Raw genomic sequence first — 25,464 nt, forward strand, 5'->3', positions numbered from 1 at the left:
TCTGATTTCTCAGAAATTGCTTTTGTATTCCTCAAATTTCTACATTCAAATGTTTTTTATCTTATGACCAACTATTAGTAGTTGAATTTTTCTCCATTGTTCTCTCTCTATAAATCAGCATTTCTCATTCTGACCAAAATTATTAGCTGTGTGGCTATGTTTGTGAATCCACAGAACAGAAAGGGGATTCACCATGTCCTCCACAGGGATCCATTTACTGATCTATAAAGCACTCTTGGTAGCCAAATAATGCTGTCTGAAGGTGGTATACAGATTAGGAAAAAGAGTAATCACTCTCCATATGTGTAGGAGTTCCAATCCTACTTGGGCTTTCGAATTTAGGATTCAAAAGCTAAAGATGCAGTGTTATATTATATCTCTAGTGAGGAATATATCAGGAAGTTTCTTGTTCCTCAGTTTGAGAATTCTCTACACCATGTCAAACTCACGGCGTCATGGCGTCACATGATGTATCAGGACTTTCCTCCCCTTCTCTAAACTGGGCAGGGGCATGGCCAGTGCATGACGCATCCAGCCTGTGGGCCGGGAGTTTGACAGCTCTGCTCTACACCAAGGATGGAGTACATGAAACCATCCTTATGTTTTTAGTTCAACTCCTAATAAGCACAGGCAGCCAAGCTGAAGGATGCTTAGGCCATCATTAGTGAGCAAATGATGGGCCCCCATATTCCTTACCTGCATCTATTAGGAATAATTGTGCAAGGTTTCACAAAGATATTGTTTCCAAATGATGGGAGGGTTTGAACCATTTATATTCCAAATTACTAATGAACTCTTGGTAACAAATCAGGAGGAGTCTGGTAGCAACTTTGTAACATTTTATATTAAAAGGCATCAGCTTTCATGAGCTGCAGCTCACTTTATCAAGTGCTTTTTATCCTCAGAATCTTCCTTTCTCATTTAAATTCTCCTTCTTCATTTAGGATTTCAATTATTTCTTCTATGTTTTCAGTTTTAATATAATTAAATCCCAATTCTGGATTAAATCAATTTTTTTCTTTGAAATTCATTTTATGCAAATATTTGCTATGACTTCTTTCTTTCCAAGTTCCCCTTGAAGAGAGCTTGCTATTCAGAAATAAAATAATTTCCCTTTTGGTTCAATATATAAAGAAAAGAGAGAGAGAGAAACCCAGGAATAATTAGTCCACCCTTAATATAGCTACTTACGTTTTCTGTTCACATACCTGTTTTTCTTGAGAAGGAATTCCTTTGGAAATTTTTGTCCTCCATATTTTAGGATCTTTCCCTCCTGACATCTCTTTTAATATTTCCTCCTGCAGACCTTGAATAGATGTTTTAAGCCACTCTTCCACATTTAGATGGGATGTTTCAGGCCCTCCCTCTTGAAAGTGATTTAGGGCTGTATCAAGCCATTCTTTCACATAGGGCATGGATTCTTCAGGACATTCCATCTGAATATTTTGAATGGATTCTTGGAGCCATTCCTCCAGGTTGTTTCTGTCTCCTTCTGAAAACTCTTGCTTAAGTATTTTCAAAGATGTTTGCAGCCATGCTTGAACCGCTGTTCTGGATGCAGTAGTACCATGCTCTCTGGAACTTGCTAAACATGCTTGCAGCCATCCATTCCTCAAACCTCTTTCAGGTAAAGCAGACTCTACCCGAATTACTCTCTCCCTGCTGTATCCCAGGCTGAATTTTGATGCTTTAGAGGATTGCTTTTTGAATTCCTGAATACCTTTAATCGATGCTTCAAGCCATTCCTGGGGGTCTAAATGTGGTACTTCAGGTCCTTCTGGTTCAAGGTTATTTATAGATATTTCAAGCCATTTTTTGATATGTTTAGCTTCCTCAGGACTTTCCTGTTCCAGGTTTTTTAAGGATTCTTGAAGCCAATTTTCCAGATCTAGCTGGGGTGCTTTAGAAGATGACAAGCTTTCTTGAGAACTTTGAAGCCACTGTAATATATTTTCCAAAGGTCTTTCACAACATTGTTTCTGGAGGTCCTCTGTTGTTTTTCCAAGCCATCCATGTTTTATGCTGTCTTCAAATTTTACCTTCGACTTCTTTAGATCCTGAATGCTTTTAATAGATGTTTCAAGCCATTCCTGAGTTCCTAAATCCAGTTCTTCAGGTCCTTCCTCTTCCAGGTTCTTTATAGATAGCTCAAGCCATGTTTTCGCATCTTGTTTAAATGCTTCAGGAGTTTCCTCTTCCAGATTTTTCAAGGATTCTTCAAGCCATTTATTCAAAACTGATTCCTGTTCTTCAGAAGCTGAGAAGCTTTCTAGGGATCCTTCAAGCCACTGTAATATACTCTCCGCTGGTCCTTCAGAATATTGCTTCTTCAGGTTCTGTATTGATTTTTCGAACCATCCTTTTCGTAGGCTATTTTGAAGAGGTATCTTAGACTTCTGTAAATCCTGAATGCTTTTAATAGATTCTTTAAGCCATTTCTGAGCATTTAAACGGGGTGCTTCAGGTCCTTCCTCCTCGAGGTTATTTACAGACATTTCAAGCCATTCTTTGGCATCTTGATTAGATGTTTCAGGACTTTCCTCTTCTAGGTTTTTCAAGGAGTCTCGAAGCCATTTTTCCAGAACTGGTTCAGGTGCTTTAGAAGATGAGAGGCTTTCTAAGGATTTTTCAAGCCACTGTAATGTATTTTCCACAGATACTTCAGAACCTTGCTTGTCCAGGTTTTCTATTGATTTTTGTAGCCATCCCTTTCTTAAACTACCTCGAGATTCTGCCTCAGATTTCTGAAGATCTTGAATACTTTTAATAGATTCTTTGAGCCATCCCTCCACATTAATTGGGGATGTTTCTGGCCCCTTTTTTTGAAGAAAACTTATGGATGTATCCAACCATTCCTTTACATCTTCCCTGAGTGCTTCTGGATATTCCTTTTCAAGATTTATCACTGAAGCTTTAAGCCATTCTGGCAGGGTGTGACTTGATACCTTATTGGAATCCTCTTTCAGGTTTTTTAGAGATTCCTGAAGCCATTCCTGTACATTTTGCCTAGATTCTTTGGAATGTTTGGTTTTGAGATTGTCTATGGAAGCTTGAAGCCATTCCTTTTTTAGTTCATTTTCCAGCATTTGATGTTTCATCTTTTCAAGACTTTCTTCTGGTTTTTCAACATTTGCACTTGTTTGCCAGATAGTCACCAAGCATTTTTTGTATTCTTTGCTCACAAGTGATAGTAACTTGTCTCTATACATCAATGACCTACAACAGTCCTTTCTTAGCATTCTCTCTCTAGAAAAATCAGAAGTTTACATATGAATCTCGTCCAACAAACATTGAATTTGTCTATTAGACAACTGTTTATTATACTCTGGATCTCAATTTTAGTTGTATGTATTTGCTTATATCTTCAATTATATCCTAATTTTCTCCAATGTAAAAGAAATTTTAAACTTCTTAAAAGCCCTTTTAAAATGATACAGTAATAGTCTTAAAAACCCAATAACAGTCTAAGCTAGCAAAAGGAAACCAGATGTGATATATGTTCTTCTCCATTCTTTTTTCTTACTGTATCTGAAAGTCTCCATGTATAATGTTTTATTATGTATTATGGAGCTAAGGAGAATTTAATAGGAAATTCTGGAAGAGAAAGTCATTGTTGCTATTTAAAAATGGCTCACCTGTTCAGTTTTTCCTCAAACTTTTCACACAACTGCTGTTTCTTCCAACGTAGGCAGCGAATAATATCAGTAAGCTCCTTTTTCTCACAGTGGAGCTCTTCTATGTCCGCCAACAGATGAGAAATTATTGCTTCCTTTCTGTAAAATGTTGATAGTGAAAATAATCCAATTCATTTTTACTTGAACTGATAAGCTTATTTTTAAATTAAAAAACATTGAACATACCATTATATCTGTTTATTGTTATATGTATTTATACATTTTAATTAATTCAGTTTTGCTATTTCTATTATAACAGATAGCGGTCTATCCTATGCTTTATTGATTTATTGGGTACATCAGAAATGTTCAGTAAAAGTGACAAATCAGTAAATATCCCAGATCGTAGCTGTATCTCCATTATATTCTTTTAAGGGGTTGGATTAGCTACCTCAGCATTCATCATTATATTTATAAGAGTTGGATTATTTAATGATCTTTACTTCAATATTTAGCATTACTTAATCGATTAATACAGGCAACAATTATTTATATTCTTTTTTTCTTTTACATTTCACAAAAGGTGCAAACCAATTCAAAATGCTTTCCAGAAGCAATAAAAAGTTATGAATGCAAGGTGTGGGAAAAGTCCTCTCTTGATTCCCAAATGCCAAAGTATCAAGATATCCCAACAAGTTGCTTTCTGACAGAAAACCTTTTAGGAGATCAGAAAGCCGCTCTGAGATCAGATAAAGGCAGGTCAACATACTTGAAAAGCCAGACTTTTTCAACAAGTTGAAAGGAATCACCTCTGATTTCCCCCCAATGTTCTTCTGGGTGTTGTAGTCAAACACAGAATATTGAATAATATATGTCCAGGGAAAAGATCTAAAAAGAATTTAGTGTGACATTCTGGAAGAGTAAGTCAGGATTGCTCTCTAGAAATTTCTCACCTGTTAAGTTCTTCTTTAAGATATTTATTGTCTTTCAAGATTTCCTCCTTTTCTCCGCCTAGTTTTTCAACTTTGCATCTGAGAGACAAATTCTCTCTTTTCAGCTTGTTTGCCTGCACTGCTTCATCTGATATATTCCTTCTGTAAAATATCAAGGCCAGAATGAAATTACTTGCACAATCAAATGTGTTTAAAATTAAAAATACCTGATATTGTGTTTTGCTATAGATATCCTCACATTTTAATTAATTCGGGTGCTATTTCTATTACATTAGTAATTGTTTCTTAATGTTAATTATGCTTTAATGATTTATTGAATGTTTTAGAATTGCTCAGTAAAATGACAAATGAGTAAATCATTCCGCACTGAAGCTAAAACTCTGTTATATTCTTAAAGAATTTGATTAGCTACTTCAGAATTAAGGTTAGCATCTTTATAAGAGTTGGATTATTTAAGTAGGCAAAGAACACAGAATAACAGAGTTGGAAGGGACCTTGGAGGTCTTCTGGTCCAACCCTCTGCTTAGGCAGGAAACCCTACACTGCTTCAGAAAGTGGTTATCCAATCTCTTCTTAAAAACTTCCAGTGTTGAAGCACTTCTGGAGGCAAAGTTGTTCCACTGATTAATTATTGTAACTGTCAGGAAATTTCTCCTTAGTTTTAAGTTGCTTCTCTCCTTGATTAGTTTCCACCCATTGCTTCTTGTCCTGCTCTCAGGTATTTTGGAGAATAGCTTGACTCCCCCTTCTTTGTGACAACCCCTGATATCAGAACACTGCTATTATATCACCCCAGTCCCTTTTTCAATCAGACCAGACATACCCAGTTCCAGCAACCATTCTTTATATGTTTTAGCCTCCAGTCCCCTAATCATCATTGCTCTTCTCTGCACTCTTTCTAGAGTCTCCACATCTTGTTTACACTGAGGCGACTAAAACTGGATGCAGTATTCCAAATGTGGCCTTACCAAGGCCTTATTAAGTGGTATTAACACTTTACATGATCTTGAGTGTATTCCTCCGTTTATGCAGCCTAGAACTGTGTTGGCTTTTTTGGCAGCTGCTGCACACTGCTGACTCATATTTAAATGATTGTCCACTAGGACTCCAAGATCCCTCTCACAGTTACTACTATTGAGCAAGGTACCACATATATGGTACCTGTGCATTTTGTTTTTCTTGCCTAAATGTAGAACCTTACATTTTTCACCATTGAATTTCATTTTGTTAGATCGCGTCAAAAGTTCAAGTCTGTCAATGTCCTTCCTGTTAAAGACTACTTCAGCTTCAATCACAACAATACAAGAGCAAACAATAGATTTAAACTTAATGTTAACCGCTTCAATCTTGATTGCAGAAAATATGACTTCTGTAACAGAGTTGTTAATGCTTGGAACACACTACCTGACTCTGTGGTCTCTTCTCAAAATCCCCAAAGCTTTAACCAAAAACTGTCTACTATTGACCTCATCCCATTCCTAAGAGGTCCGTAAGGGGCGTGCATAAGAGCACAAACGTGCCTACCGTTCCTGTCCTATTGTTTTCTTTGTATGCTTATGCTTATATATATATATGCTTATATATTATATAGTTACTTTCATGCTTATGCTTATATATACTGTTGTGACAAAATAAATAAATAAATAAAATAAATAAAGATCCTTCTTTATCTTAAGCCTGTCTTCTGGAGTGTTGGCTATTCCTTCTAGCTTGATGTCATCTGCAAATTTGATGAGTTCCCCATTTATCCCCTTGTCCAAATCATTGATGAAGATGTTGAAGAGTACTGGGCCTAAAACAAATTCTTGGGGTACCCCACTGCATACTTCCCTCCATGTAAATGCGGTTCCATTGAGGACTACACATTGAGTGTGGTTGGTCAGCCAGTTATGAATCCATCTGGCGGTGATAATATCTAATCCACATTTTCTATTTTATCAAGTATTTTATCATATAAAATGTTTTATCAGGTTTTATTTATTTATTCACATTTTTATACTGCCCTTCTCTGGAGACTCAGGGCGGTGTATTATAATCAATTATAAGGTGTATTATAATCAATTATAATTATAAGGGCCGTGGTGGCTCAGGCTGTAAGATAGCCTGTTATTAAAACACAGCAGCCTGCAATTACTGCAGGCTCGAATCCCACCAGGCCCAAGGTTGACTCAGCCTTCCATCCTTTATAAGGTAGGTAAAATGAGGACCCAGATTGTTGGGGGGGCAATAAGTTGACTTTGTAAATATACAGATAGAATGAGACTATTGCCTTACACACTGTAAGCTGCCCTGAGTCTTCGGAGAAGGGCGGGATATAAATGTAAATTAAAAAAAAAATTTTTTTTGATATAAACAAGCTTCACATTTTCTAACAAGTTCCTTCTCTTTTTTGGAGAGAAAATACATTTAATATAATATTCTGAGACTAAAATATTTTAATATAACTGCATGGGCATATTTTTCACTATTTTTAGTTTGATATATTCATTTGGAACTATATATTAAGCTTTATTTATTAACTACGAGAATCTACCAAACATGTTGAAACTCCAGCAATCTTACTTATATATGGTTGTTAATAATTCCTAAGGATTGTAGTATTCTAGCATTGAAATTCTTTAATAACTGTGGGAATATAAATTTGCTAAATTTTTACTGTCTAATACATTGGTTACTAGATCTAATTACCTTCTATGTGTGTGTTATAAAAGGATATTCTGAATTTTCAAAATCAGAATTACCGTATTTTTCAGAGTATAAGATGCACCTTTTTCCCCCAAAAAAGAGGGTGAAAATCTGGGTGCGTCTTTTACTCCAAATCAGGGGTGAAATGCTCCCGGTTCGGACCGGATTGCACGATCCAGTAGCGATGGGAGTGGATAGTTCCGAGAACCGGTAGCAAAAATCTCTCCCCCCCTCCACCGCCGATGCCTTGCTGTTCCTCTTCTCTGTCCCTGAAGGTCTCGGTGGTGATATAGCTGCAAATGGCCTTAAATGACTGCCATGCCGCTTCAAAGGGCCGCACTACAACTGATCAGCGCTGAGGCGGCTAGTAGACCGGTGCCTTTATTTTTAAAGAAGGTAGACCGGTGCGCTCCCAAAAAAGGCAAGTAGACCGGTATGGCTCTGCTAGACTAAAGCAAGCCTGTTAGACCGGTATGTTTCCTGATTAGAAAAAAGAAATTTTTTAGTCAAAAAACTCACAGTGACTCTGAAAGAATCGAACAGAAATGGGCTGGAAGCCAGATTTGCTAGAGATGTTTCTCTCAGGCAGACTCAGGCCACCCATCGCCAGGTCCCCACTTGCCTACTTGCTGCTTCTTTTGGGCTCGCTCCTGCCTTGCTTTGCTTCGGCTGCTGGAATCAATTGCATCAGCTAGCAACTGAATCTGCCTGGCTGCAATCCATCTCATTGATGAGCAACTCAATCTGCCTGCATTGTCCCTTGAATAGGGTAAGTAACTGTGGGGGGTGAACTTAAAAAAATAATTAATTGGTTTTTTTAAAAGAGTTTTATTTTTTTTTAGACATAGCAATTAACTTTAAATTGCCACGTCTGAATTTAAAAGGAAGTTTTAAATTTAACTGCTTTTATCTATAAATATAAATAAAATAAAATAATAAAATGTTTGTGCAGCTTTCTGAGATTTCTGTGTTTCTGTAGTGTTTCACTCTTACTACACAAAATCTCACAAAGCTGTATGTGGCATTTGTGTGTGTGTGAGAGTCAGTTGTGTTGTATGGTGTGTGTGTGTGTATAAAATGTGAAAGTTGGTTTTTGAGCTTTTTATGGCTATGTGAGGTTCCTGCTTGTTGCAGAAGCCATTTTGAGTGAGGTGCAGCTGCTTTTACATTGTGTGTGAGTCAGCTGTGTTGTGTTGTGTGTGTGTAAAGTGTGAAAGTTGGTTTTTGGTACCTCTTATTGTTTTGTATACTTTGTTTATTATTTTTATTTATTGTTATTGGGTACGCCTACCCAGTCATCTGACCACCAAGCCATACCCACCAATTAAGCCACGCCCACAGAACCAATAGGGAAAGTTTTTAGATTTCACTCCTACTCCAAATGTAGCCCCACTCAGCTTCTCAAACAGATGTTTCAGGGGCTGAAAAAAGTATCAGAAATGGAGCTTCAAGAAAAGAAGCCCCTAAACAGAGCTTTAGAAAAGAAGCCTCCAAATGGAGCTTCAGAAAAAAAGCTTCCAAATAGAGCTTCAGAAAAGGAGCTTCAGAGGCTTTTTTTCTGAAGTTCTGTTTTGGAGGCTTTCGGAGGCAGAAAATAGTTTTTTCTGAAACAGAGTTTCAGAGGCAGGAAAAAAAAGCCAAAAAAAGCAAGGCACAGAGCTCACAACCAAGGAACCTGTTGCTAAAATTCACCTCTTGGAACAGCTGATTGGGGGTATTCCGGGAGGCCAATCCACCTGCCAATCAGCTTTTTTCTTATTTTCCTCCCCAAAAACTAAGGTGCGTCTTATACTCCGGTGCGTCTTATACTCCGAAAAATACAGTATATTCTCAGGATCTGGACCATCAACTATTTTAGAGATTTTGTGCAGAGAAATTCAGTGGTGAAATCCATTTTTTTTTACTGCCGGTTCTGTGGTTGTGGCTTGGTGGGCGTGGTGTGGCTTTGTGAGAGTGGCAGGGGAAGGATACTGCAAAATCTCCATTTCCACCCCACTCCTGGGGGAAGGATATTGCAAAATCTCCATTCCCACCCCACTCTGGGGACAGCCAGAGGTGGTATTTGCCAGTTCTCTGAACTACTCAAAATTTCCGCTACAGGTTCTCCAGAACCTGCTGTATTTCACCTTTGGAGAAACTCATATCCTTTATTAACCTTTTCAAACATATCCCAACCTTCTGGTTATGTACTAAAACTCATTAGTACAAGCTAATGAGCTTTACTTCAGTATTACTTCAGCATTACTTCATCTATTAATACCACTAAGAAGTTTTTAGATGAAAACTCATTTTCTCACTTACATTCTACAAAAGGTGCAAACCAATTCAAAACAAGTTCCAAAAGCAAAGAGAAGCCATAGATGAAGAATATATCTCCCAAATGCCAAGCTGTCAATTTATCCCAACACCTTGTTTTCTCATCAGTTAAGGGACTATCTTGTTTGGAAATAGTATAAAGCCATGAATCAAATTTCAAATCATGTGAGAGGCTGCATTTTTTTAAAAAAATCAACCATTGCTATTCCCAGATTTTCCTTTCAAAGCTTAACAGAACTGTATAGTTTTCACCACCACTCTTCTGATGACAACAGGAAGATGGATGAGACTGAATTTCTAAGAGCTGAAATGGGGAAAGTTGATTGCTGTGCTCAATGAACTGCAGAATAGAAATTAGGAAATATAATCACAGATCTCTTGAATTATAAATGATTTGGCCCTGAAGATGCCCTGTGAAGAGATTCATGATGACTGATACCTATCTGAAACCAGCTCTCCTTTTTTTTACTACTGCTTTAATCAAGCACAAAGTCTCTGGAAAGCTTTTTAGGGAATAAGCAGAACTGAGTTGTTTCTGGAGATAAAGGGATCTTCAGATGCTTGGAAAGCCAGAATTTTTTCAACAAATTGAAATGAGTCACTTCTTATTTTCAACAATATTGGTCCAAGCAACGTAGTTAAACCCAGAGCATTGCATAATGTATATTTAGGAGGATGTGCTAAATTGAATTTAATATAAAATTTTGGAAGAGAAAGTCAGGATTGCTCTCTCAAAGTTTCTCACCTGTTAAATTATTCTTTAAGGTGTTTGTTTCTCTTCAGATTTCCTCCTTCTCTCCATCTAGTTTTTCAACCCTGAAACTCATTTTTAATTTTTTTCAAAAAATTTAATTATTTCTATTTTGATTTGCAGAAAGACTTTGTCAAATTTACGCTTCTGGCCTTCCAAATTCGAAGGACTATAGCCAAGTCCATTTCATTATTCCAGAATTGGCTTGATTAACTACTCACATTAATCTGCAACTAGCACAAAACCCCGCAATTATTTTTAGTTGTGTTGTGAGAAATTAATAATTACCTTCTTATCTTTAGCAGAGATAAATTCCTCCTTATCTCTGCTAAAAAATTTCAACACTTCAGCTCTGGAGTTACAATTCCACTGAATGTGAAGATATTTGTCATACTCAACTACCAAATTGCATTAAAATGCCAAACTCTCTGAAGTTTTATTGCTGATGTTTATTTTTTTTAATACAATGACCAATTCCATTGTCAACGTACAAAATATGCATATTGAGTTCAAATTCTACTTACTTAATAGGATTATACAAAGATTTAAAGGAGTGCTTCCATGTTGAAGTTTTGATTATCTCATAGTAACAACTTTCTTGATGAAGTTTTGATTACATGATAACATATTCACAAAATAAACTAGGGATCACTAACAGTCAACACTGACTTGATGGTAGCTCATCAGTCAAGATAATAAACTACTTTTCAGAAATCATTCTGCAGAGGATATATAAAAGTTTGAGGGGAGTGTATAATATGATTACATTTAGAATATTTATGTCCTATGTTTTAATACACAATTATTGGCCATTATTACATATTATTTTATAATTTATTATCTCAATTGGAATAAGTTACATAATTTAGAGTGTCCTCTATTCAGATATACAAATAACGATGAACAGAGTTTTAAAAACGAGTAAAATTTCTTATTTGGGAAATTAAATATCTTCCTTCAAAACTCCTGGAACATTAAATAATTTTGTTTCACATGGATTTAATCTCGTTATCACACTATAAGTGACCACCATAAGGTAAACTTTGGTGTTTGATGGATGTAAAGCAACACAACACAAAATCCAAAAACTCTGGGCAACCAAAAGTATGTTTTTCCAAAATGAAAGGGCACCATATAAAGCATTTTCAACTATACCAAAAGTTACCTAAAGTCCTGCAGCTGAGCATACTTCAGGTGTTCTTCTGGTTTTATTTCCATCAAACTTCTTTCAGTTGTAAGACGATCTTCCTTCAATATTAACAAAAAACATGGTTAAGACAAACTTAACTGTCAGCAATTAAGGACACTAATTTTTCAAACAACAGTTTCCTCGTTGAGGGGAAGTTAACCAATGTTTCTCCACCCTCAGATCTTAGGTGCCAACCAATATCTTGGCTATCTAAATTCTGCACAGTCCTAAAAGTAGACACCACTGACTATAAGATTTACTTTGATATTTCTCTGTCTGTATTGACAATTGACATTTAATACAAACTGTATAGCTGTAATGGTACTGGCATAATTTTCCTTTCCATCTCCTACTTTTTATAGCCTGCTGGGATGGAGTAATGAACAGCCTGCTCACTATTTTGAGGCATTTTAGTCATTTCAATTTATTTATTTATTATTTATTTATTTTATTTGATTTTTATACCGCCCTTCTCCCGAAGGACTCAGGGCGGTGTACAGGCATAATAAAACCGACAATACAATATACAGGTTTAAAATACGATTTAAAAAACTTATTAAATTAGCCCAGCAATTAAAATTTACCATACTAAAAAACCCCGTTTAAAATTAATAAATTCAACATTTAAAAACCCAATTTAAGCCAGCCCCGCGCGAATAAAAAGATGAGTCTTGAGTTCGCGACGAAATGTCCGAAGGTCAGGTATTTGGCGAAACCCGGGGAAGCTCGTTCCAGAGTGGGGGCCCCACAGGGAAGGCCCTTCCCCGGGGGCCCGCCAGCCGACATTGTTTGGCGGACGGCACCCTGAGAAGTCCCTCTCTATGGGAGCGTACGGGTCGGTGGGAGGCGTGTGGTAACAGCAGGCGGTCCCGTAAGTACCCAGGTCCTAAGCCATGGAGCGCTTTAAAGGTCATAACCAACACCTTAAAGTGCACCCGGAAGGCCACAGGCAGCCAGTGCAGTCTGCGAGGAGCGGTGTTACATGGGAGCTACGCGTAGCTCCTCTATAACCAGCAGCTGCATTCTGACTAACTGAAGCCTCCGAGCGCACTTCAAGGGAGCCCCATGTAGAGAGCATTACAGTAATCCAAGCGAGAGGTAACGAGCGCATGAGTGACTGTGCATAAGGCATCCCGATCAAGGAAGGGGCGCACCTGCCGAACCAGGCAAACCTGGTGGAAGGCCCACCTGGAGACGGCCGACAAATGGTCTTCAAACGACAGCCGGTCATCCAGGAGGACACCCAAGTTGCGCACCCTATCCTTTGGGGCCAGTAACTGCCTCCAACAGCCAGCCGCAGCTGCAGCTGACTGAATCGGGTGCCGGCATCCACAGCCACTCCGTCTTGGAGGATTAAGCTTGAGCCTGTTTCTCCCCATCCAGACCCGTACAGCTTCCAAACACGGGACAGCACTTCAACAACTTCATTGGGGTGGTCCGGGGTGGAAAAGTACAGCTGAGTATCGTCAGCGTACTGCTGGTATCTCACCCGAAACCACTGATGATCTCACCCAGCGGCTTCATGTAGATGTTGAACAGCAGGCGAGAGAATCGACCCCTGTGGGACCCCACAAGTGAGGCCCCTCGCGGTCGACCTCTGCCCCCTGTCAACACCGTCTGCGACGGTCGGAGAGATAGGAGGAGAACCACCGATATCGGTGCCTCCACTCCCAATCCCTCCAACCGGCGCAGCAGGATACCATGATCGATGGTATCGAACGCCGCTGAGAGGTCTAATAGGACCAGGGCAGAGGAATATCCCCTGTCCCTGGCCCTCCAGAGATCATCCACCAATGCGACCAAAGCTGTCTCCGTGCTGTATCCGGGTCGGAAACCGGACTGGAACGGGTCTAGATAGACGTCTTCATCCAGGTGTTGGGGCAGCTGTCGCGCCACGGCACTCTCTACAACCTTCGCAACAAAGCGAAGGTTGGAGACTGACGATAATTACCCAAAATAGCTGGGTCCAATGAGGGCTTCTTAAGGAGGGGTCTCACCACCGCCTCTTTCAAGGCGGCAGGGAAAACCCCTTCCAACAAAGCGTTGATAATCCTCTGGAGCCAGCCTCGTGTCACCGCCTGAGTGGCCAGTACCAGCCAGGAAGGGCACGGGTCCAGTAAACATGTCGTGCCGTGAAGCCTCCCCAACAACCTGTCCACGTCCTCGGGAGCCACAGGGTCAAACTCATCCCAAACGTGTTCAACAAGACGTGCCTCCTCTCCCTCGCTTGGATCATCCCAAATTCGGTCCAGACCGTCCCTCAGCTGAGCGATTTTATCGTATAGATAACCACTAAACTCCTCGGCTCGTCCCTGCAAAGGGTCATCCCGCACCTCCTGATGTAGGAGAGAGCGGGTCACCCGAAACAGGGCGGCCGGGCGGTTATCTGCCGACGCAATGAGGGTGGGCGTGGGCGCCTCGCTTCCCTCATTGCCACTAGGTAGGTCCTAGAATAGGTCCTAACTAGTGTCCGATCAGCTTCGGAGCGACTGGACCTCCAGGTGCTCTCTAGGCGTCTTCTCCGGCGTTTCATCTCCCTCAGCCCCTCGGAGAACCAAGGGGCCGGACGAGATCTGCGCCGGGTCAGAGGCCGCAAAGGCGCGACACGGTCCAGGGCCGCGGCCGCGGCCTGCTCCCAGGCCACAACCAGTTCCTCAGTCGTGCCGTGGGCCAGATCCTCAGGGAATGGCCCAAGCTCCGTCTGGAACCTCTCAGGGTCCATCAGGCGCCTGGGACGGAACCACCGTATAGGTTCCGTCTCCCTGCGGTGGTGAATGGCGGTTCGGAAGTCTAGGCGAAGGAGAAAATGATCCGACCATGACATTGGTTCTGTTACTAAATCATCTAATACCAGATCATTTAACCACTGTCCAGAGATATAGATCAGGTCCAGCATGCCTCCCCCTGTGTGCGTAGGGCCATCATTTACTCGAATCAGGTCCAAGGCCGTCATGGAAGCCTGGAACTCCCGAGCTGCCGTCGATGACAAGCCAACTGATGGCAAGTTGAAATCCCCCATGACTATAAGTTTGGGGGTCTCAACCGCCACAGCAGCCAGTACCTCCAACAGCTCGGGCAGGGCTGTGGTCACGCAGCAAGGAGCCAGGTACGCGATCACCAAGCCCAACTGATTCCTATAGCCCCAACGCACACAGAGGATTCGCAGCCGGCAATCTGAGGAACAGTGGTCTCCTCGGCTCTAGATCTTCCTTAATAACAACCGCCACCCCCACCCCTACCTTGGACCTCGGCTGATGAAATGCTCGGAAGCCTGGAGGCACATCTCACCAGGGGACCCCCTCAGGGCCCAACCAGGTCTCCGTAATGCCCAGGAGGTCCGCGGACCCCCCCTGAATAAGATCACAAATCAGGGGAGCCTTATTAACCACGGACCGGGCATTAGATAACATCAGCCGAAGATCCAAGCTCTGGGGATCATGGCCACCCGAGGCAGGTGGGGACTGAGGCGGAGCACGTGATCGCTCTCAGACATCGACCACGTGCCCCCATAACTCGATACGGCCCCTCCCCCCCGCCATATCTGCCTCTCCCACTTACCGTACAGATCGAACAACCCTCTAAACCTGGAACGTCCTCCCCCCCTGCCTTCAGACAAGATGGCGTAAAGTCGCGAACTAGCACAGGGGCTGGATCCCTCCCCGACGGGTCCTCCCCCCCACCCGTCAAATCCCTCCCCCCCCTTAAAAAACCCTTATTTAAAAAACTATTTAAAAACCCCACAAATTCTTCTTGGCGCATGCCACCTCTCTGGGTCCCAAGACCCTTCGTTAAAATAAGCCCTCGATAGCTTGGAGGGCCATTCCTGCGAGGCGGGGGAACCTCGCAGTCGTAATAGTTCGGCAAATGAATATCTCATGGAGAAGTTGTCCATACAATTGCGGAAAAGTGTCCATCCTTAGCCGTCGGAGATGTTATCGTCGCATCCAAAAAAAAATCGCCGGGACCCACCCTTAGATAGATAACCATGTGGGTCCTAGTCCGTAGGAGTCCGTGGGACCACAAGCTGAAAAGGTCTCCCTCGCATTCCCGGTTACGCGTCCTTAATTGAAAACGACTCCGCCGGTGCCCTCATGCCGTCCCTGCCTCCCCCACTAGGCCGACAGATCAAACCTCCGTGGGGGAAACGCGATGTTCCAGTCTATGCAGGGAGGGGGCGATGTTCCTACCCCCCATTTTGACAGCCAAGGCAAAAGTCAGCAATGGGGGAGATGCGGTGTTCCAGTCCAAGCAGGGAGGGAGGGAGGGAGGGGGGGGCGATGTTCCTGCCCCTCCAAGTTCTTACCCCTCCAAATTCCGTCCCAGCAAGCACAATTAGCAGCAATCCGAAACACCCGGTATCCAGCATACCACCTTCCATGCCCTCCGTCGATGTTCGGAATGCTCCTTCGTTGATATCCTTCCACGGCCCGAACGGCCGGAAAATCAGCTGAATCATGCCGGGCGTCTCTTCAAACCCCCCCCAACATGGCCGCCGCCATTCGCTGCTCCAAAACCTCTCCGGTTCCGTACTCGGCAGCCGAGAGTTCAGTGAGGCCCCAGGCCCTCACTCTCGGCGGCCGAGATGATCGTAAATGCGGGACCAGAGCGCAGGCAGCTAGGCAAGCGGCTGAACGGCATCGCGGCCCAAGGACTTCCCGACCGCCGCCTCCATGAGTTTCAAAACGCCGCCATAACGCGCATGCGCAGAAGAAAAAGTCACAATATACAATAATACAATATACAATAAAGTTGTATATTCTTTAACTAATTATTTCTTACCAAATGAAGGGTTAATGAAGGGCTAATATTTTGTTTTTCATCGTGTACATTTTGGAATGTGGGTAGCACTCTTATCTTGGATGGCAAACCTCAGTTAAGCAGTGTTCCCAGTATATACAAGGATACAAGATGAAACAAATTGTAACCCTGAAACATTTTGTTGCTTTACCTCTTTTGCACACATGTGCATACACACATATTCACACGAAAGCCAATGATGTAATTACTAACCAATTATTGTGGCTTGGAGATTCATTAGCCAATAATGAAGTAAAACATATGTTAGGTGAGAACTGAGAAACTGAAAAGCTATATAAACTTTGTGTAAAGTTCAATAAAGTTGCTGTTGATTCTGCTGTTGATTCTGGACAAAGTCTGATTAATCATCTTCAGCCTTCAGGCCGTTGCAACACCAATACACCCCTTTTCTCTCACAATCACAGAAGCAAAAGGGGAGAAAACTTTATTCTTGGTAAGTTCATTTGCAATCTTAAAATTTATCGAGTTGCATTGTAAATCTTCCTCCAAAGCTCATCAGCAAACCAATATTAGATCACATTGTTCCTTTTCGTTAGAGTCACTTTCTGAAAATGAGTAAGTCTGCAATACCCTGAGTTTAAAAATATACCAGGAATGGAATTCAACTGATTTCAAAGGAAATTTTGCATTAATAACTGGATGCAGAATTGCAATCTACATTATTAATAAGTCAACTAAGAAGACATTCATTTATTAGCTAATTATGTTTTCATCTATGTATCTACTATATCCGTTTGTCTATCATCATCTATCGTGAGGTGGGGGGGGCTTGAGCTAAATCTGGTGGGGAGGAAATATAGTTTTCTGGCCCAGTGGGGTTGTCTTCACCTCTTTGTGTGCCTAGCTTTTGATCTTGATCTTGGATGGTGGGTCCTAGTTTGAAAATTTCCACATCTTGAGATTTTTCAAATCAGTTTTGATTCAATTGCTGATATCTGCCAATTTCCTAGCAAGCAACTATTTAGTCAGTTTCAGTCCAAAGGTCAACATAGGCAACAATGTTTTAGGGATCTTTTGTTTTATTCCTTAGGATTCAGACAGGTTAGCGAAGGTGAGTTTAGTTTAGTTAGTTTAGTTTTATTAGATTTTTATACCGCCCTTCTCCCGAAGGACTCAGGGCAGTTCACAGCCACAATAAATATACAGGTAAAAAGAAATTTTAAAAACTTATTATATAGTTGGCCAATTCTAAAGCAATTTACAGTTAAAACCCTTAAAATTTATATCAAAAATTAAAATTCAAACCCTTAAAATATCAAAATATAAAATTCCTAAGCCAGTCCCGCGCAAGTAAACAAATACGTCTTCAGCTCATGGCGAAAAGTCCGAAGGTCAGGTAGTTGTTGCAAGCTAGGGGGAAGCTCGTTCCAGAGGGTAGGGGCCCCCACAGAGAAGGACCTTCCCCTGGGGGCCGCCAGCCAACATTGCTTGGCGGACGGCACCCTGAGAAGTCCCTCTCTGTGTGAGCGTACTGGTCGGTGGGAGGCGTGTGGTGGCAGGAGCCGGTCCCGTAAGTACCCTGGCCCTAAGCCATGGAGTGCTTTAAAGGTAATAACCAAAACCTTAAAGTGCACCCGAAAGACCACAGGCAGCCAGTGCAGCGTGCGCAGGAGTGGTGTTACATGGGAGCCGCGTGCGGCTCCCTCTATCACCCGCGCAGCTGCATTCTGAACTATCTGGAGCCTCCGGGTGCACTTCAAGGGGAGCCCCATGTAGAGAGCATTGCAATAATCCAAGCGAGAGGTGACAAGAGCGTGAGTGACCGGGCACAGGGCATCCAGGTCAAGGAAGGGGCGCAACTGGCGAACCAGGCGAACCTGGTAAAAAGCTCTCCTGGAGACGGCCGTCACATGATCTTCAAACGACAGCCGTCCATCCAGGAGAACACCCAAGTTGCGCACCCTTTCCATTGGGGCCAATGATTCACCCCCAACAGTCAGCTGCGGCTGCAGCTGACTGTACCGGGGTGCCGGCATCCACAGCCACTCCGTCTTGGAGGGGTTGAGCTTGAGCCTGTTTCTCCCCATCCAGACCCGTACGGCTTCCAGGCACCGGGACAGCACTTCGATAGCTTCGTTGGGGTGGCCTGGGGTGGAAAAGTACAGCTGACCAGGGCAGAGGAACAACCCCTGTCCCTGGCCCTCCAGAGATCATCCACCAAGGCGACCAAAGCCGTCTCCGTACTGTAACCGGGCCGGAAGCTAGACTGGAACAGGTCTAGATAGACAGCTTCATCCAGGTATTGGGGTAGCTGACTTGCCACCACACTCTCTACAACCTTCGCAACAAAGCGAAGGTTGGAGACCGGACGGTAATTTCCCAAAACAGCTGGGTCCAGGGAAGGCTTCTTGAGGAGTGGTCTCACCACTGCCTCTTTCAAGGCGGCAGGGGAAACCCCTTCCAAGTGGCTTGGGTAGCAAGGGTATCGTGGGGACTTTGCCTTCTCACATTATCATGATCCAAGGTTGCACTATTTGCATTATATTAACAACATGAAATTGTTATTAACAGTGAAAATAGCTTTTTTAAGGCCATACAATAAATCAATGATTAAACTGAGTTGTGAATCCATATATATTACTCAAACACCAAAAAGAATTATTAACCATATATGCAGAGGTGAAATCTAATTTCTTTTGCTACCAGTCCTGTGGGCGTGGCCTGGTGGGTGTGGCTTGGTGGTCATGTGACAGGGTAGGTGTGGTCAACTTGTAAAATGTGGTGAAACTTGCTTAGCAACCAAAATTTGTGGCACAATTGTGGTCATAAGCTTCCTTCCTTCCTTCCTTCCTTCCTTCCTTCCTTCCTTCCTTCCTTCCTTCCTTCCTTCTTCCTCTTTCTTTCTTTCTTTCTTTCTTTCTTTCTCTCTCTCTCTCTCTCTATCTCTTTCTTGTCTCTCTCTCTCTCCCTTCCTCTTTCTTTCTCTTTCTCTCTCTCCCTTCCTCTTTTCTTCTCTTTCTGTCTGTCACTCACTCTCTCTCACACTTGCAAACACACACACACACACACACACACACACACACACACAAAACCTGGTCTAAACAGAGCCCTTCCCGGGAAGTTTTCCTGCCGGGACGTTCCTGGCAGCAGCAACAGTGGCAGCGCGGCAGCAGCAGAGCTTGCCTGGGCTCCTCCCCTCAATCCCAGAACTGCGCTGCGCCAGGGAGTTTTCCTATGCAGATGCTCCCGGCAGCAGCAGCAGTGGCAGAGCTTGCCTGGGTTCCCCCCCTCAATCCCAGAACTGCACTGCACCGTGGAGTTTTCCTGTGCAGCCACAGTGCCAACAGTGGCAGCAGAGCACACCCTTCCCTTCAGGGACCCGAAGGTGGGTGGCCTGGCCCAGAAGTGGCATGTTCTCCATCATGGGCTGGATGCGGGTGGGGGGGGAAGGCAAGTGGGCAGCAGTTAGCCAAAGGTTCCGCAAAAGCCAAGCACAAAAGTCGAGCACGCCACGTCCAAAAGGCAAGCGAGCCTTGCAGGTCCCCCTGAGGCTAAGCACAGTGGGTCTGCCTCCCCCCCCCCACTGCCAGCATTGGCTTACTTTATAGATCTCCCTGCAGCCATGTTTTCTTCGGTTTTTGCCTTCCACGTGGCCTTCCACTTGCCTGCCTTCACTCATGGCTGCGGGCCGCAGATTGGTTGGAGGGCGTGGCCAGCTAGAGATTGCTACTGGCTCTCCAAACCAGCCCCAATCTCCGCTACCTACTCGGCCGATCCGGTCCGATCCGGTAGCATTTCACCCCTGCATATATGGCTAAACCAGCAATTTCATCTTACTTTTTTGTAACAAGCTTCATCCTAGAAACAAGAAATAGGAAATCCTAGAAACAAAAATAGGAAATCCTAAACAGATTCAAGGTCAACTAAATATGTGGATTAGTTACAATCACTGTGTTCCTGAATTGAGGCCTGATCCATTACAGTTCTGTGAAAAATGGAATAAAATTAGAAAGCCGAGTGCTGCCTCACTGATTTTCAATGTTGGGATTTGTAATCATTCAAAGCTTCCTTCTGTCTCCCAAAAGACTTTTTGGAAAGAAGAGCTAAAAATTTCAATGTGTGTCTGTGTGAGGCCATCTGCTCTTTGCAGAGGCCACTTTTTTCAGGAAACAGTGCTAAGAGAACATGTCCTCCAAAAGTGAAATGTATTTTCTTTCTTAAAACTAATCAGTCCTATATGAAATATCTCTGCATTTCTCAGTTATGTATACTCAAAAGATTCCTAACGTGATAGATGGCTTACCTGGTGGAGATATTTGGTTGAGCAGGAATCATGGCATGCCATTTCCTGCTGGATCACATGTGTTGTAATATCTTCCTGATGTCTAGAAAACTGATAGTTGTGTGATCTCAAAGTATGTAGCTTAAAAACAATTACAGTAATAAAGATTAATAAAACATACTATTAAACATACTGAAAAGTTCACTTTTTGTAAGTAGATTCTGCATCTCTAAACCACTTCATTATCATTGTTGATGTCATTTTTATCATACACACATACACAAAGACATATCAGATTTATCATAACAGATATATTTAGTCTGTCGCTTTCCTGGTGGGTGGGCAGTAAGGTGGCATCAAGAATAACCAACCAGAATTGAGTTGAGATAAACTCAATGGAGTCTGTAAATTAAACGTCTTAGGTATTTCATTCCTCTATAATATCTTCTCTTACGTTAATACATTTATACATTAATTTTAGATTCTTTCTCCAACCAGTTATACCATCTATTCCATGTTTTGTCATATATCGTTTCCTCTCGGCCTTTAAATTCCATTGTTAAATGAAATAGTTAATGTGTAATAGATAGGTATAAAGTGTAATGAATATAGGTATTAGCTAGTAGTATATAAAATGTATGTGTAAATAGTTGGTTAAAAGATAAAATAGATATTACCAAAGATGCCAGTATCAGAAAGCTATAAAAACATAACAAAGATGTTAAAGATATAAATGCTGAATAAAAATTATTTAAAAAAAAAAAAAAAACAGACGTCTTAGGTAAATTCATGTTCAAGAACACATGAAGTGTTAATACCACTTTATAATGCCTTGGTAAGGCCTCACTTGGAATACTGCAGTTTTGGTCACCATGCTGTAAAAAAAAAGTGGAGATTCTAGAAAGAGTGCATAGAAGAGCAACAAATATGATTAGGGGATGGAGGCTAAAACATATAAAGAACAGCTACAGGAATTGAGTATATCTAGTTTAAAGAAAAGAAGGATTAGGGGTGACATGACAGCAGTGTTACAACATCCCAGAGGCTGCCACAAAGAAGAGGGAGTCAAACTACTCTCCAAAGCACTTGAGAGCAGGACAAGAAGTAATGGGTAGAAACTAATCAAGGAGAGAAGGAACCTAGAATAAGAAGAAATTTCTTGACAGTTAGAACTATTAATCAATGGAACAACTTGCCTCCAGATGTTGTAAATGCTCCAACACTGGAAGTTTTTAAGAAGATGTTGGATAACCATTTGTCTGAAGTGGTGTAGCGTTTCCTGCCTAAGCAGGGAATTGGACTAGAAGACCTCCAATGTTCCTTCCAACTCTGTTATTCTGTTAAATTTGTTTAAGCTAAAATAATAGTGTAGATACTTTGTAAAATTGATTGAGTGAGTGATTGATTCAGTTTGCATAGCCATGCATTTCAAACCAATGAGTGACAACTATAAAACCAATGAGAAGATAACATGAATTGTGAGGTTATGTTTGCTTGACATTTTTCCTTAAGTATTTCTTCAAGGAGAAATATTTCATAGTTATGAGAACAATTACATAATTTTGTTTTCTATAAACTTCTATGTGATATCAGCATAGAAGAAGATGTTAGTCTGTATTCTGTACTCTAAGGTGTAGAAAAGCATATGTGTGCATCATTTACATCTATGCATGTAATATAGGTGCAGCCATGGGCAACTCCTAATTGACTGCTCTAAATGGACATTAGGGACAAAAAAGTTTATTCACTCTGGGGTGGAAAAAGAAGACTCTGTGATGAACTGTATTGCTGTGACCTATATTTTAAAAGAGGAGAACATTGGGTGACATCATGCAGTGCCATTAAAGTGATCAGTCTTTAGAAAGAGTGCTGGGTGGGTTACAGTACCCTGAGTGATCCAGAATTGGATGCAAATCATCCATTAGCCTTCCCCATTATGGAACCAAGGAAAGCTGTTGGAAGTTTGGGGAATAAAATAAAGAAAGTGTGTATGAGGGGCAGATGAGTAATCAAAGAAAGTGGGAAAGAAGAGGAGGAAAATTTTTGAAAGTTCCTAAAGATGTGAGGACAACAAAGATCCTAAGCTGCTTTTGTTAGACGCTGGAATTGAAATTTCTGTTATTTAATTTTAGGCAGAAAGCAAACAGGCCTCTGACTGGGAGGCTTCAGTTTCAGAGGGAAAGGACATACATGTTAGCACACAGGCAAAGACCATCAGGTCCTCTGTAACCCCTGAGAAATAATATCCATTTCCATGAACTTTTGAAACGGGGATCATAGATCTTTTTAGCAACTTAGAAAAGGAAAGTATTCCAAATAAACAAGTAAACCTCTTTAGTAGCCTCCTAACCACTTTGAAAACAGGAGATTTTACAGCATGTATCCAAGCCTGATCTGTTTTATGCCTCCATTCTTGAATGAAACATGCAGTAGTTTTAGACCACACAAAACCTTGTGCCTGCTTTAATTTTTTTATCCCCAGATCAGGAAGTTTGGTTTATTAATGGGACATCATGGTGGGAGGAACGGATACAATAGATCTCTTGGATAGCTGTTTCTATCACAAGCTTAAAATTACTCTAATGCACAAGGGCAAAACTAATGGTTGCCTGACAGTTACTGCAATACAAAATAGATAAAGAGGGGAAAACATCTGCATATTCACAGACAGTGAGTATTGGCATTGCCCCTTACAATAACAGAAAGTGTCAGCTTCAGGCAAATTGGTAAAAGATACAGAAATATGGCAGGATTTGTGTCATAACTGTCAGTAAACCTGAAAAACTCCATATACTTGAATAAGTCTCACGCTGGTTTAATAATTCATCTTCTCCAGAGAAGCAGAGAAAGATGCCCATACAAAAGAGGATGCCCAAGAGGTACATGCCCCAAGTGACCAATGAGAAAAATAAGGAGGAAAGGGGACCACACATTTTTAAAAAGCATGCTTTGCATTTTAAATAATCTAATCAAACGATTATGCTGGTGCATAAGTGCACCAGCGTGCCTACTGTCCCTGTCCTGATATTCCTTTTTACTTACTCTTTTCATGTATCCAAATTATGTTTACACTTTTACCTGTTATCTTATATACGATTGACAAATAAAATAATAAATAAATAATACGATATACCTCAATTCGTCTCCTTGCTTCTATTAACGTTGTTGTTGATGAACTTTTAGATACATCTCCCTGCAATATTGACAAAAATGCTGTTTTTAAAAGACAAACTTACTGTCAGCAATTAAATACACTACATTTTCAAACAATGGGAGTGAGGTGGGGTTAACCATTTTTCTTTCCCTTCTCAATTTATGATACTTTAATCAGTATTAGATTATCTTGGAGTGCCCCCAAAAATAAGGGATTATTTTGCCTTTTCATTTTAAGTGGACAGTGCAGAAAAGATGAATAGCATTCATTCTGTAGTCATGTAAACTTTCCACTTGCCATTCTGGCCTATTAAATGTGTTTAATGGCCTATTAAATCAATGTTTACAATAACATAAGGGGTACAAATGCATTGTTCCATTGATTCAGTTCATATAGCTGCCCAACTTCCCATAAAGATTCTGGATAGCTCTTATTCTTCTTCCCCTCACTTCAGTTCTGTTTGATTTGGAAGTTTTCTTGCCAAGGTTTTATCAGTCATCTACTATCAATCTGTCTGCCTGCCTGCCCATTCATTTATGCATCCAGCTATTTATCCATACATCCATCTATATCAATTTTCTATGCCAGCCATCATACTTGTCTGACAACAGCATTTAGTGTGGCCCAGGAACGAGATGATTTGTCATACCTCATCTTGGAGACGCTTTGTGAAATTTCTCATTCTCCTCTTAAACTCGCCCTCCATCACACAGTTGTGACAATTGGCAACTAGAAGAAAAATTAATAGGTGAGAATGCAGAATAGGATTAACAATTAAAAAAAAAGAAAAATAAATCAGAATACAAGAGTGAGAGACAATCTGGAATAGCATATAGTATAGTGTTTAAAATGTATTTGCTCTTTAATTCCTCTAATCTGAATGATCATTTAGAATAACCACTGAACTGCCAAATAATGTTCCTTTCCTAAAGGAACTAGAGGAATAGCCACAATAATGAAAAATATATATGAAATAAATGCTTTCATGTATTTTTTAATTTTTACAATTTTCTTCTTTGCAACATTTTCACATCAGTAATCATTTCTTACATATCCATTTTTCTCCCTTACTTCAATTTACTGTTTATAAATATGATTCTAATATTGATTTATATACATAAAAATAACAATGAATCCAATTTCAATCATATATTCTGTGTCAGTTCCATTTCCACTTGTTTGTTGCTACATTTCAACTTCTATATCTTCCTCATTTAATTTTTCCTTGCCCTTTATACCTCTCCTATAACCATTCATACCATTTCTCCCATACCATTTAGTATTCTATTTTCTTCATATCTTGTATTTCTTTTGTGAGTTTGTCCATCTCTGCGCACCAAAACTTTTCTGATCCAATTTTCTTCTGTTGCTGTATTATTATTTTCCCAGTTTTGTGTGTATATTATTCTTGGTACTGTTGTAATATGTATAATTTTTGTACATATTACTGTTGTAATATGTAATTTTTTTGCCATATGTCCCTGGAAGTATTCCTAAAAAAATATTTCTGGCTTCATCTCTATATGCTGTCTGATTATCTCTTCTAAATATATTCTAATTTTACTCTACTATTTCATGAATTTTCCAAAGATGGAAAGTGGTAGATGAAGTCTGGGAGTGATGGAGGAAATTTTCCATTTACCTAATAGTTCTGTCTCAAAAAGCGACACACCTGGTTCCTCCTGCAGGTTTCAATATCTGCAGAAACACATTCACCTATGTAGCCAGGCTCTAAACTGTTTATAACAAGAAATTCCCATAT

General features: G+C 41.0%; 1 protein-coding gene across 1 annotated transcript in view; it reads right to left on the reverse strand.

Annotated features, from left to right (window-relative positions):
- LOC131198257 (centromere protein F-like) overlaps positions 1 to 24,384 on the reverse strand; it is a 28,028-nt gene extending 3,644 nt beyond the window's left edge. Inside the window, exons 1-7 of the mRNA XM_058182747.1 lie at positions 24,352 to 24,384; positions 23,682 to 23,741; positions 20,570 to 20,689; positions 11,485 to 11,567; positions 4,568 to 4,708; positions 3,636 to 3,773; positions 1,209 to 3,246 (exon numbers count right to left, since the gene is read on the reverse strand). Coding sequence (XP_058038730.1) covers positions 1,209 to 3,246; positions 3,636 to 3,773; positions 4,568 to 4,708; positions 11,485 to 11,567; positions 20,570 to 20,689; positions 23,682 to 23,741; positions 24,352 to 24,384 — 2,613 coding nt within the window. The remainder of the gene's footprint in view (positions 1 to 1,208; positions 3,247 to 3,635; positions 3,774 to 4,567; positions 4,709 to 11,484; positions 11,568 to 20,569; positions 20,690 to 23,681; positions 23,742 to 24,351) is intronic.
- Positions 24,385 to 25,464: the final 1,080 nt, after the last annotated feature.

This window comes from Ahaetulla prasina, chromosome 4 (assembly GCF_028640845.1).
Source record: "Ahaetulla prasina isolate Xishuangbanna chromosome 4, ASM2864084v1, whole genome shotgun sequence".
Lineage (NCBI taxonomy): Eukaryota > Metazoa > Chordata > Lepidosauria > Squamata > Colubridae > Ahaetulla > Ahaetulla prasina.